General features: G+C 46.9%; 1 protein-coding gene across 1 annotated transcript in view; it reads left to right on the forward strand.

The window, feature by feature from the left end:
- The window catches only part of LOC144820890 (uncharacterized), a 90,925-nt gene extending 76,745 nt beyond the window's left edge, over positions 1-14,180 (forward strand). Inside the window, exon 5 of the mRNA XM_078677964.1 lies at positions 12,438-14,180. Within this exon, the coding sequence (XP_078534090.1) occupies positions 12,438-13,816 (1,379 nt within the window). The 3' untranslated portion in view covers positions 13,817-14,180. The remainder of the gene's footprint in view (positions 1-12,437) is intronic.
- Positions 14,181-14,489: the final 309 nt, after the last annotated feature.

The raw sequence follows: 14,489 nt of genomic DNA on the forward strand, positions 1-14,489 counted from the left end.
TCGCATTTTCAATTTTCACGACCGAGATGCCATTCTCCAGACAGGCAGGGTGGCGCCACCCATCCGCGTGCAGAATTCTGTGCTCTCATTCTTTCTGGATTATACGGCGGCGGTCTCGGCGCGCCGCAGGAACTTCTTCGAAATCAAAAAGGAGTTGAGAGCCTGTGAGCTCTCTTACTCTATGCTGTTCCTTGCAAGGCCCCGAGTGGCGGCGGAGGGAAAAACCTGGTTCTTCGATACACCGGAGGAGGCGGCTGACTGGTTAGAGAGATGGCGGGCAGCAGGAAAGCCGGAGGGGGCCACGAAGGGACCGCAGACGACGGGCACGAGAGGGAGATTCGGAAACTTTGGTGTAGGAGGGAGAGGCCATGGAACACTCCCAAACAGAACCAGGAGAACGAACAATTGTCAGTGACTGGACCTCCGTTGGGAATATTTGTACATGATTGGCGATTTTTTTTTTTTTATCCAGCTGTACATGCCGTCAGTGGCAACTACACCTTGCTTTAATGACTGCAAAGATAATGTTGACACATGCAGACTCTGGGACTTGGGGATTGAATGGTCTTCCTCAGACTCCCACCCCAGCACATGCAAGTACAGTTTGGTGAATGGGGATTTAAGCACTCTGCTGAGTTGGAGTGGCGGGCAGTTATGGGTCCGCGTGGCAGGGAGGCAGGGAGGGGGGTGGCGGGGAAGGGAATGTTTTTCAGTTTGTTGTATTTTTGTTATGTTTTTGTAATACTTGACGATGATTATGCAGTATTAGCAATCGCAGGGACACACTGGCGCTACATTATGTCACGAATCAATGGGAGGGAGGGATCTACTAACTGCTATAATGGGAGACGACGTACAGCATGATATGAAGAGAGAGTCCACCACACCAATTCCGTCCCTTACAGTACTCACGTGGAATGTGCGCGGTTTGGGTGATAAAATTAAGCGGGGTTTAGTGTTACAATATGTTAAAAAAGAGGGCCCGACAGTAATATTGCTGCAGGAGACACATCTGACGGGCACGTCCACGAAAGCAATGGATAGGTGGGGCTATAGAATGATGGTACACTCAGAATTTACGTCCAACTCCAGAGGGGTGGGCATCTTAGTTAAAAAGCAGTTTCCCCTAATACTAACACAAGTTAAGACTGTTAATGCTGGGAGATTTGCTGCAATACATGTGCAATGGGAGGGCAGACGCCTCAATATTGTGTCGGTTTACAGCCCCCCGCACTTCACGCAGTGGCCTTCCCTGATCTCAGTGCCTTTCTGTTGGGATTGCCGGCGGGAGACTTGCTTTTGGGTGGAGACTTTAATATCGTAGCAGGCGACTCCCTGGATAGATCTTCACCACGGGCGGTTCCGACTGGTACCTCACGGCTTCGGAGCTTCATGGAAGCGCTGGGTTTGATAGATATATGGAGGAAATACCACCCCACAGAGTGCCAATACACCTATCACTCCATAGTTCATAATAGCCTCACGAGAATAGACTACTTTCTGGGTTCAGTGGGTAGCCTGCCACAAGTAGACAGGGGAGACATTAGACCAAGAGGCATTTCTAACCATTCCCCATTGCTATTTACATATACCACTTACCAGCAACAGCGACAGCAAATTTATCCGATACGCCCAGGCTATCTGCACATCCGGAAGATCAGTAAGGAACTTAAGAAAGAGGCGAAACATTATTTTCAAGAAAATGTGAGATCGGTTACTTCCCCCACTATCTTATGGGAAGCATTTAAAACGGTTATCAGGGGACACGCTCAGGCATCCATCACGGCCCACAGGCGGGAGGGACAGAGGGAGTTGCAGGCTCTAGATTCAGACCTGACCGCAGCAGACGTACAGCATAGTGAGGACCCGACCCCTGACACAGCACATTCTTTACACATTGCTCAGCAATGATACAAAGAGTATTTGACAGAACTGACCAAGCAATAATTACTAAATACGCGACACAAAATATATGACAGTGGCGACAAAGCGGGGAAACTATTGGCGTGGTTGGATAAACGGGACAAAAGCGACAGATGGATAGCGCACCTCGATGCAGGAGGGGCTGATCCCTCAACAGACCCGCAAGCGACAGTGCAGACACTGGCGTGACATTTCCAGACCATATATGCCTCACGCTCCAATATCTCCGTAGCTGAGGCGATGACATACATACAGGACCTTGCAGTGCCTAGGCTGTCCCTGGAAGAGGCACAGACGCTAGAGGCAGAACTAACCATAGAGGAGATACAGGTGGCCATTCGGGCACTGCAATCAGGCAAAGTGGGGGGGGGGCCGAATGGTATACCGGTCGAATTATATAAAATATTATCAGATACCGTTGCGCCCCATTTGCTAAATATGTTCAATGACAGTCTGCAGGCGGGAGAACTCCCACCAGATCAGCGGACAGCCACCATCGCGGCTATCTTGAAACCCGGAAGGCCGGCAGATGTTTGTGCCTCCTATCGGCCCATCTCCCTTATTAATGCAGAAGCTAAAATCCTCGCCAAAATACTGGCACTCCGACTGACCCCCCATTTAACAAAACTCGTGCACCCGGATCAGTCCGGCTTTATGCCGGGAAGAAGTACGGCACTAAACCTCAGAAGGCTTCATGGGGTACTGGCTCGCTCGGTATACCTGCAGGAACCCACAGTGGTACTGTCCTTGGATGCACATATGGCATTTGATACCGTGCACTGGCCCTTTATGTTCGCCACATTGCGCCACTTTGGGTTTGGACCAAAGTTTTGTTCCTGGATACAGTTGCTATATACCAAGCCATTGGCGCATGTGGCTGCAAACGGCCACATCTTGGCTGACTTCCCATTAGAAAGAGGTACGCGCCAGGGCTGCCCTTTATCACCCCTCTTGTTCGCGCTGATACTTGAGCCACTGGCGGCATGGATAAGGTGGGAGCCAACGATAAGGGGCCTTAGATGGTCTGACACTTGGGAAGATCGTATCTCCCTATATGCTGACGACATCCTACTATATATGACCTCTCCCGCACGCTCCATTAATACCCTTCTGGATATTTGCGCAGCTTATGGTCGGGCATCAGGTTATACCATTAACTGGTCTAAGTCACTCATGTATGTGCTACATGGTCCGCCACCATGTTTGCCTGATACATGCCCGCTGCGAGTAGCGGAACACACGTTCAAATATTTAGGGATATATGTCACAGCTGACCCGGGAGAGTTCTACGATAAAAATCTACAGCCCCCACTTGATCGTCTCAAGAGAGACATAACACACTGGGAAACGCTGCCGATAACCCTGCTAGGGAAGGCGGCACTTTTTAAAATGATGGCCCTGCCTCGATTTTTGTACATCCCAGAAAACACGCCATATACGGTGGCACACACCTATTTTCGAATAATCGCGGCACAGGTGTCTAGATTGTTGTGAAGTAAAAAAACGGCACGCATTGCGCACACTAAGCTGGTGCGCAGCTGGTATGATGGAGGGATAGCTCTCCCCGATGTGCAGCTCTACTATTGGGCAGCACAGTTGAAGGTCATCAATCAATGGATCCATCTACCGTGATCGGAGCCGGCACTTCAAGCGGATAGGGCGCAGATGGGCACGAGATATATGTTGGCTCCCCTCTATGAAAGAAATATGATGACAACAAAGTTTGGACCGTTGCGACACACCCTTGGTTTGTGGCATACAGCACAGGCGAGACTAGGCTGGCAAGGAGTGATAACTCAACTCACGCCATTGTGGTACATGAAGCGAATAGGAAGGCTCAGACAAAGTAAAGGTTTTGACCATTGGGATACCATCGGGGGGTAGTTCCCTTTGAGCAGTTAAGACAAACATACGGAATGGCCCCCTCGGAGCATTTTAGATATATACAAATACGTCATGTCCTGATGACAGTCTTACTGGCAGGCTCAAAGGTCCCAGAAGCATCCCCCTTAGAGGATAGGCTATTAACAGACTACATGCCGAAGAAGGCGACTTCTCTCACCTATCGCAAACTTGTGAATAACCTGCCTGACCCACTGGGACCTCTAAGAGATAAATGGGCTCAAGAAATTGGCAACATGGATGACAACGAATGGCTGGAAGCATTAGCGTCCCCAAGGGAGGTGGGTATACCCTCAAGACTTAGGTTGGTACAATTGCGCATATTACACCGCTCCTACTACACTATGCGCACCCTACATAAGATAGGAAAGGTGGAGCATCCCTATTGCATGCGAGGTTGCGGAGAGGAAGGTACCTTTTACCATACTGTAAGGGACTGTCCCAAAATAGTGGAATACTGGGCTAAAGTGCTACGAACTATCTCACAGGTACAGGGGATCTCACTTCTGCCTGAGCCTCTGCGCTGTTTAATAAACATATGGGAAACAAATTACCTCACACGCATCGGACAAGGCTGGGCTACATTGGGCATGATGATAGCCAGAAGAAATATAGCACAACGATGGGGAGGGGTGGAGGTGCCGACCTAAATGGCATGGAGTAAGGACATGGATGCATCCATGATTGCAGAGAGAACGATATACCGTGCTAGAGGTTGCCCAAAGAAATGGAATGCAATGTGGGGGGCATGGAATACGTACACAGGTGAACTCTATGAACCCTTATCAGACGCAGATGACAGTGATTCAGAGGCAGAAGAGGTCTAAAGGCACGATGTTGGAGGACGAGTGGGGGGTTTCGACTATCATACGAAGGCTAATTTTGAACTTGGGGAACAATACAAATGTGTCTGAATACGTTGTGAGATGCTATACTGCATGTTTTTATTTTGGTTCTGTAAACTGTATGATTTTCATGAAAATGAATAAAAAGTTTTCTAAAAAAAAAAAATACTAGTGCGAAATGGAAAAACGTGGTTTTTTAACACGCCGGAAGAGGCACACGACTGGCTTGAAGGGTGGCGTAGGGTGGAGGGGCCACGTCACGGACCTAGAGGCCAGCGCAGACGGGAAGAGGACGGACACGCAAGCAGACAAGATCAGCGACACACAGACGAGGAAGATGCACAGCGGATTGAAGCGGAGGACCTCGGCCTTGGATAGACCGGAAATGAAAGAAGATGGCAAATTGCTGGGTACCCACGCATAGTAAAGGCGGCGGCTGCACTGACTTTGGACACTGGGCTGAAGCGGACTCTGGAGGGAAGGGAAGGTTCGCGCTCCCCTTTGGACTTCCTACCCCCTTCACGCACGTACACTGTGCTGGGTTGGGTTAAAGCACTCTGCTGAGTTGAGGTGGCGGGCAGTTCAGAGTCCGTCGGGCAGGGAGGCAGGGTGGGTGGGTGGGTGGGGGAAGGAGTTGGGGAATGTGGGTTTTGGTTTTATTTGTTCTAATATGTAATGGCTATGATAGTATGTAAGATTACGCTCTGGCTGACAAGTTATTACATGGTACGGATGAGATGCGGCACGCGCTTATCAACACCCACCCGTATGGCGACACACACTACAGCACATAGTGCCCCGAATACGGCCCCTGAAGTTGAGGTGACCCCCCTCACGCTACTTACTTGGAATGTACATGGCTTAGGAGACAAAATTAAGAGAGGCCTGGTGCTGCAGGCCTTGAAACGTCAAGCCCCCAAGTTGGCGCTCCTGCAGGAAACACTCCTCACAGGAACGGCTTGTAAGGCATTAGATAGGTGGGGATATAAGATGGTGGTGCATTCTGAGTTCTCAACGGGTTCCAGGGGCACGGGTATCCTGATGCGTAAAAACTCTTCCTTCTTAGTACTCCAGATCAGAAGAGATGATCAGGGTAGATTTGCAGCACTACAGGGCCAATGGGAAGGTAAGATTGTTAATGTAGTATCAGTATACATTCCCCCGGCGCTCCACGCAGTGGCACTCCCAGCACTTGGTGAATTCTTACTGACTCTGCCAGAGGGTGACCTGATTATTGGGGGAGATTTTAATGCTACAATGGATGCGAGCATGGACAGATATCCAGAGAGGGTTCAGACCGCTGGTGTCTCCCGCTTGCAGAGTTTGGCGGACGCTCTGGGACTGGTGGATGTGTGGAGACACGCCCACCGCATGGCACGACAATACACATTCCACTCCAATGCTCATAACAGTCTCTCCCCGACTACTACATGGCATCGGGGTCTAGTATCAAGTACGTGACTGACATTGCGATCAAACCCAGAGGGATATCGGACCACTCACCAGTGGTATTGACTTTCTCCTACCACCACATGTCCCGTCAGAGGCTTTACCCTATATACCCTGGATACTTACAAGTCCCGGCAATTCGGAGGGCGGTCCGCAGGGCCACAAAATACTTTTTCGTGGAAAACGCGACATCTGTTGATTCCCCGTCGGTCTTGTGGGAAGCTTATAAGGCGTCATTAGGGGGCAAGCGATAGTCTCCATCACGGCGCACAAATGTGAAAAACAGAGAGACCTAGTTGACCTAGAGTTGGAATTACACGCGGCTGAGACTCGGCGGACCCCACGCCTGACTCGACACATGCCTTACACCTCAAACAGCAGCAGTATAGAGAACATTTACGGCAGGAGACAGTGTCCAACCTCGCAGCGACCAAACATAGGGTCTATGATGTAGGGGACAAAGCGGGGACACTCCTGGCGTGGCTAGATAGGCGAGAACAGGGCACGAGGGTAATAGCGCAGATGCGGACTGCGGAGGTATTTCCGGGATGTTTACACATCGGCATCCAACGTATCAGAGGCAGCGGCTGCGGCCTCCATAAAAGACATAGAGATGCCCAAACTCACCCGGGAAGCATCCGTGGAACTAGAGGGAGACCTCACAGAGGAAGAATTAAGTGCCGCTATCGGCTCACTAAAGTCGGGTAAGGCGTTGGGGCCCAATGGGATCCCGACAGAATTATATAAACAGATGGCGGACACACTCAGCCCATACCTACTGAAAATGTATACTGATAGTCTAGACAGAGGCAAACTGCCACCGGACCAACGACTGCCCACTGTAGTGGCTAATCCGAAACCCAGTAAACCCCCGACCAAATGTACCTCATATCACCCGATTTCCCTGCTCAATGCAGAGGCAAACATTCTGGCTAAAGCACTGGCGACCAGACTAATGTCGCACCTCCCGCATTTAATCCATCCAGGCCAATCTGGCTTCATGCCGAACAGAAACACTGCGCTCAATCTCAGGTGCCTACATGGGGCACTAGCAAAGGCGCCAGCCCTGTCTGGACCGGGGGTTATCATCTCCCTAGATGCAAGGATGGCTTTTGATATGGTGGAATGGAATTATCTTTTTGCAGTACTCACCCACCTGGGATTTAGCCCTAAGTTTTGTACGTGGGTCCGCCTCCTGTACGCCAGCCCACTGGCACGTGTGATGGTCAACGGTCACATATCAGCCACTACACCCCTAGCGAGAGGGACACGCCAGGGGTGCCCCTTGTCACCACTCCTTTTTGCGTTGGTGTTAGAGCGTCTTGCAACGTGGTTTAGAGGGCATCCGTTATTAAGAGGTATCCAATGGATGGAGGTATGGGAAGACCGTCTTTCCCTCTATGCAGATGACATTTTGGTGTATCTAACAGACCCTGAGAACTCAATACCAGTGCTCCTTGAAATATGTGATGGATTTGGGAAAATATCTGGGTACACGATCAATTGGGCTAAATCGGTCCTATATGTACTGCGGGGTCCTCCACCGCGGCTCCCTGTGACCTGCCCACTGATAGTTTCACAGGATACGTTTAAATATTTAGGTATCCACATTACAGCCGACCCAATAGAATTTTTTTCCAAGAACTTGTTGCCCCCTTTGGAGCGCTTGAAGAGGGACGTGACACATTGGGAATCGCTTCCCCTGACACTGCTGGGGAAAGCAGCCTTATTCAAGATGATGGTCTTGCCTAGGTTTTTATACGCCCTTGAAAATACACCGTTCCCCGTACCGTTAAAATACTTTAAACAAATAGCTGCGCTGGTATCTACACTGTTGTGGGGCAACAAGCCAGCTCGCATAGCCCAAGCGAAACTGCACCGCGGGTGGTACGACGGAGGCATATCGCTCTCCAACATACAATTGTACTACTGGGCCGCACATCTCAAAGTCATTAACCAATGGATACATGCTTTGCAGTCTGACCTGGCATACAGGGCGGATAGAGCACAGTTGGGCGAGGGAAGCATGCTTGGGGCCTTGTACAATAGAGGGCAAGCCATGAAACTGACGGGCCCAACAAAACACACTGCAATGCTATGGCACACAGCACAGGTGCTGCTTTGATGGAAGGATGTGATTACACGACATACCCCTCTCTGGGACACAAAGCAGTTAGGGCTTTTGAGAAAGAGCAAGGGCTTTGACCAGTGGGATAATATTGGCATCTCCACGGTGGGAGACTTGTGGGACAAATGGAATGTACTGCCATTTGAACTACTCGGGCAGCAGTATGATTTGGCTCCAACTGAGGTTTTTCGATATCCACAAATAAGGCACACTCTACTAGCGACACTGCCACTGGACTCTGAGGTCCCTGAATCCTCCCCGCTGGAAGATCGATTGCTTACAGATTACATGCCGAAGCGCTCTACATCCTTCAGCTATCGCAAATTAATCAATAATTTACCAGACCCAATGGGTGCATTGAGAGAGAAATGGGTTGTTGATGTGGGAGGCATGGACGACACAGAATGGCAGGAGGCCTTGGCCTCACCCAAAGAGATAGGCATACCCTCACAGTTCAGACTCATGCAACTCAAGATATTTCACCGCACATATAACACTAGAAACACGCTATTCAAAATGGGCAGGGCGCAGCACTTCTATTGTCTTAGAGGGTGTGGGGGAGAGGGATCATTTTTCTACACGATATGGGACTGCTCACTGATAGCTGATTATTGGAGAAAGGTACTGCGTACGATATCGCAGGCAATGTGAGTGTCACTTCTGCCGGAGCTGCGCAGGTGAATCCTGAACATATGGGACCTTACGAGACAAGGGCAAATTTGGGTCACACTGGGTCTCATGGCAGCGAAACAAAACATAGCGCAAAAGTGGGGGGCTGTAGACGCACCGTCACTGCCGGCCTGGTGCAGAGACATGGACCTCATTATGTTGACTGAGAGAACAGTTATGTCACCCGGAAGTGCCCCCAGAAATGGACCAAGATATGGGCGGCATGGAACACTTATAGAGGAGACGTCTGTGAGCCAGTGCCGGAGCTTTATGAGGATAGTTCTGATGACGAACCCGGGGATGAATAAGGGAATAAAGCTGAGAAGACTGTCCAATGTTTTGAGTATTGTCAGCCAATTCAATGTGAGATCTATGGTGGAATTATTGAAAACGTGTTGTATCAAACTCATATCGTATAGCTATTTGTATTATGCGATTCATGCCAATGTTCTGACTGAAATCAATAAAACAGATTAAAAAAAAAAAATACTATTGCCATTTTTGATTCTCCAAACTAACTTGTGGTTGCTCTCTAAGGTGCCAAAGTCAGTGGTGTAGGGAATTAGTACCGGTTACTAAATCACCGGGGTCAAGTACCCTTGATAGATAGCCATTTGGCTAATATAGTTCGCGAGACACAATGTATTTTTTCCCTTAATGATTGGGAGGCCTTATGCCACCTAGGAAGCAAATCCCTGCGCGCAGCGAATTTTAAGAGGATTGCCTTCTAATCACGTTGGCTTTCCTATTTAACTCCGGCAGCCCTGAAAAAAAAGATTTCTGGAAGTTGAAAATAAGTGCTTTCATTGTCAGGCGGATGGGGAAGGTGGATGGCACCATATTTGTTTTGCATGCCCACGGTTGAGGCCCTTCTGGGAGGCAATTTTTGAAGATATTGAGCAGGCAATTGGGAAGAGAGTTCCGCTCGAGGCCGAGGCTATTCTGTTTGGATTATGTAGAGACAGAATGATGTTAACAGAGGCCGAGAAAGTTTCTCTATTTACTTCTTGTACTGTAGCCCGCTCTTTAACTATTCAGAATTGGAAATCTAGTGAAGCTCCCTTTCATTTGAAGTGGTTTAATAAAATGAAAAGGAATCGAAATTTTGAAGAAGCTTACGCAAGACGGGTGGGAGTCACTGGAAAATTTGAATTTTTTTTTCAAGTTTTACAGTGATTTAGAAAAGGTAAAGGAGGGACATTAATGCTCGATATTGATATTGATGTTGAAGTTGTAGCAGTTTTGTAATAAAAAAGCACTAGCACATTCTTTGTTATTAGATGATTTGCACATTGTTATTTTTGGTTGATGATGTTAATAGCTGCTACAGCCATATATTTTCTAAATTTTATCATGAAATAAGAAGCTAACGTATTTTTGGTACAAATTGTTGTTCATAATGATTTTAAGCACAAAATGTATTTTATGTACTTAATGCTCTGCTCAATGAAAAATTAAAAAAAATATATGTGTACATTTTTTTGATAGTGGGACAGTAGGCTTTTAGCTTCATGATTCGAGTGGCGTAGTAGGATATTATTCTCCAAATACTGTCTGATAAATAAATATTGGCCCTAAACTGTCTGCAAATACATCACCGCATTGGAGTGAATAAAAGAATATGAAATGAATGAAATGAAAATGATTTTTATAAAGCGCACATAGCTGCTCTGAGGCGTCCAAGCGCTGACTATTGAAGCTGAGAGTGTGGTTCCCAGAGAGGATATATCCAGCCCGACTACTGTTTATTGAACAGGAACGTTTTCAGTTGCTTACGGAATGAAGTGAGTTCTGGGTTGGACCTTAGATGTTGGGGAAGAGCATTCCACATCTTGGCCACATTAAAGGAGAAGGAGCGGCCGCCCGCTCTGGTTCTCTTGATTTTGGGTACTATTGCCAAAGCGGCATGGGTTGAACGCAACTGTCTGGCAGGATGGTAGGGAGTGATAAGGGAGAGATTGATTGCTTGGCCCGTGGACCAGAAGGCCTGGTGAGCGATACATAGAGATTTAAAACTGACTCTCTCCCTAACGGGGAGCCAGTGTAGGCTTATTAGGCCAGACTTGACAGATGACTTGCGAGGGATTTGCAGAAGCATCCGGGCAGCACAGTTTCGTATTATTTGTAGTTTCCGCAGGGTAAAATCAGGTGCTCTCAGATACAGGGCATTCCCAAAATCCAAACGGGATTGAATCAGGCCCTGTATCACAGTCTTTTTTGCTTCAAAAGGTAGCAGAGGAAGGATCTTTCTGATAACTCTAAGGATACCAAAGCAAATGGCAGATAGTCTAGTTGCCTGATGATCAAATGACAGAGACCTATCTAACCAGATGCCAAGGCTCTTGATGGTATCCTTGGGTGCCGGAGATGGTCCCAGACAGGGTGGCCAAAGCGCATCGATGGAAGCTGGTGCGAGCCGACCCAGTAGCATGAGCTCAGTCTTGTCTCCATTGAGTTTGAAACAAGACTTGGTCATCCAGCTCTTGACCCTCTCCAAACAGCCTGCAAGATCCACCCCTGCTAAGGAGCCACCCTCTTGAGCCAGAGAGACCACCAAATGGGACAAGATATTTTTAGACGCTATTTCTGAATGCAATATTCTGGCATAAAACCCCCTTGTGTTCCTTTAGGCTGAATCTGATATGAAGATACAAGAAACCTGCACTACTGACATGAACATTTGTCTCTTTGTTTGATTTAGATATTTAAGATGCTTTGTAAAGCACTGTGTACCACTAAGAGGTACTCAAATAGCATTTTGTGTGGGGAACATATAAAGAGAGAATACATTACAAATCTTGTTGGTAGGGAGACAGCCAAATTAGCCAGTGAAACCTTAAAAAATTCAGTTATGTCTTCCCTAACCTGCAATGTTAAAGGCAGTAACCAATTTTAGGTGTCTGGCTGGCGCAATAACAAACTCGAGTCACAGTGGACATTTGGGAAGTCATAGGAAACAATGATCAACCATAGCCTAGTTTGAAGACGTATGTTTTAGTGGCTTTCTGAATTTAAGAAGGTTGTTTTCTAGTCTGAGGTGTATAGATAAAGAGAGCCACAGGGGGATTCTAAAAGATTTTTTCAATGACTTTCTGAAATTAAGAATACTTTTTCAAGTCTAAGGGAGAGAGTCTCTTAGGCAGGAACCCTGCAGATCGAGGCAACTTCCACCAGAATTACTGCAGAAAGTATGCAATGTAAGAATTAGATTTGTATGGTCTTTGAGTCTTCCATAATGTTTGATGGAGAATGCATATCAAGAAACGTAGTATCACTGGCCAGCCAAACACCACTGATAAGTGATATAAGAATTCTCAATGAAACTATGTGACATGGGTCAAAACACTCTAATGGCAAGAATTAGCAATGAAACGTAAAACCTATTTGCGACTGGCCATTCTCTGCAGATCGACCACCATCATTATTAGAAATGTGCATGCTGTATCACATTTCTGTTGAGATGCACAATTTAGAACTTGTTTTTAGGCAGCATTTGTCTCACCAGTATTTTTTCTTTTCAGAACATGCTCGCAAACTGGAGTATAATCAGACCATGTTAGCAACTCCCAAACTTGGTGAAACATGGAATGATCGAATGAAGGATTTGGTGACTGGTCTTGTTGGACTTATTAATGTGCAGGGCATTCCTGTGGGGAAGTTTATAAGTGTGCTCATAGGCTTCTTCTGGCCAAGCTCTGCTGTTGATATTTGGGAGCTTGTTAAAGATCAAGTGGAATACATGATTGACCAGAAGATCCTTGAGGCAGAAGTAAACCAGTTGAGTAATAGCCTTAATGGCTTACACCGAACCATGCAGCAGTATGTAGAGGCAAAAAACAACGAGAAAGGGGCACTCATGGGTGCCATCATGGCTGTTTGCAATGATCTTCACAGCCGGCTTGTGCACTCCAATAACGCAGTTCATTTGATTCCTCTGACGGTAACATTGTCATATCTGCATTTGGCTAATCTCAAGGAAAGGTTGATGCATGGCAAAGAAATCTATGATGAAGATAACACAGCAATCTGGAAGAAAGACTTGCAGGAAGAGATTGAACTTTATAAGAAGGAGTTTCAGGAACTCTATGCCAAATGGCAAAAGTGGCGAAGAGACAGCATCACTGTCAAATTGGATGCGTACAAATCCCCAACAACCATACCACCCTTTTTCTTCTACGTCTTCACAGGAGATGTGGATGACAAGGTCACCGGGGAAAATAGGAACTTTTATACAATGCAGTCTACAGTTGTGTCCGACCCGACTTACTTCAAAGAGATCTGTGACACAGTCAAGACAATGTTGTGGAATAGGGCAAATGGTGCCATGCTGCAAACCTTGGTACCCACCTTCTTCCTCGATAACTTTATGCCAGGGAGCGAGGACATTCCTTCCAAACCACACCCTTCCATGTTGAAAGCTTCCTTTGGTCCATTTTCATACAACATTTTAGAAGGTAACTCTGCGAATTCCCGCAATGTTCTCTACCCCTCTTCAGACAATCCGAAGGAGACCCCTGTCATCCAAGTGCAGGTGAGGGAGTGGAACCTGATCGACGGTCTGCGATTCATCTATGAGAACTACTGGGGCAGATTTGTTGGAAATCCTAATGGGGGATTGCTGCATGACATTGAAATGAAGGGAGCACTTGTGCACAATATCAAAATAAGTTTTAATAATGGTGGTGTGGTGGATATAGAAATCATTCGCAGTGATGGAATATCTTCAGGCAGGCTTGGAAATCGAGGGGGTTGGCGTGTTACCCGAGTAGAAGCTGGAGACATAGATACCTTCGGCATGTACAATGTGAAAATGACCGGCAACAATGGAGTGACTCATATTGAGATGTTTTACCGCCATTTCACCTGTCGACCTTCTGACATAAAATTGTATATAAAGTGATCAAGGCCATGATACAGGGCTCAGGAGAAGACATTTCACTTTGTTCTATGCCATCTTTATCCTACTGCTCTCCGTCCTTTAACAACGTTTATATTCTACTCCCCTCCAAAGTACCTGTCCCTCCATCCATTTCTATCTCGGTCCTCTAAGCTTCCCACTCACCCATCTATTTCATCCGCTCACCTATCATTCTTTGATCTATCCTTCCTCTCTGCCTTCCTTGGTGGCAGTGTGTATTTGCTCTATTAATTCGCTGGGTGTCAGTTAGCTTCTTTGGTGTGGTTTGCAACATTCTTGTCCCATGTACTTGTACTAGTGGTATTCTACCTATTTTCTAATAAACCTAAAACTGTGAAACGTTAAAGAGCAATTAAAGTGTGTTATTCTTTTGCTTTTGGATGCTGTTTTAATGCAAACAATAGCACCAGATGTGTCTGGCTTTTTAAGCCCCTGATAATGAGTATCCAGGAGCAATGTTTAAGACATTTTCACTCGATAAAACCTGAATTGTAATTACTCTGGTGTGATCATTATGGTTTGTTTCGGATTTTGACCTTCAGAATGGGACATAACATGCACCTTCTACTGGGCATTTATCCTTAGTAAATATAAGCAGATTTGATCTGCAATTATTACAGGGTACCATTAAGTCACCGGTCAGTATTCGATCCCC

Source organism: Lissotriton helveticus, chromosome 1_1, assembly GCF_964261635.1.
Source record: "Lissotriton helveticus chromosome 1_1, aLisHel1.1, whole genome shotgun sequence".
In the NCBI taxonomy this organism is placed as follows: Eukaryota; Metazoa; Chordata; class Amphibia; order Caudata; family Salamandridae; genus Lissotriton; species Lissotriton helveticus.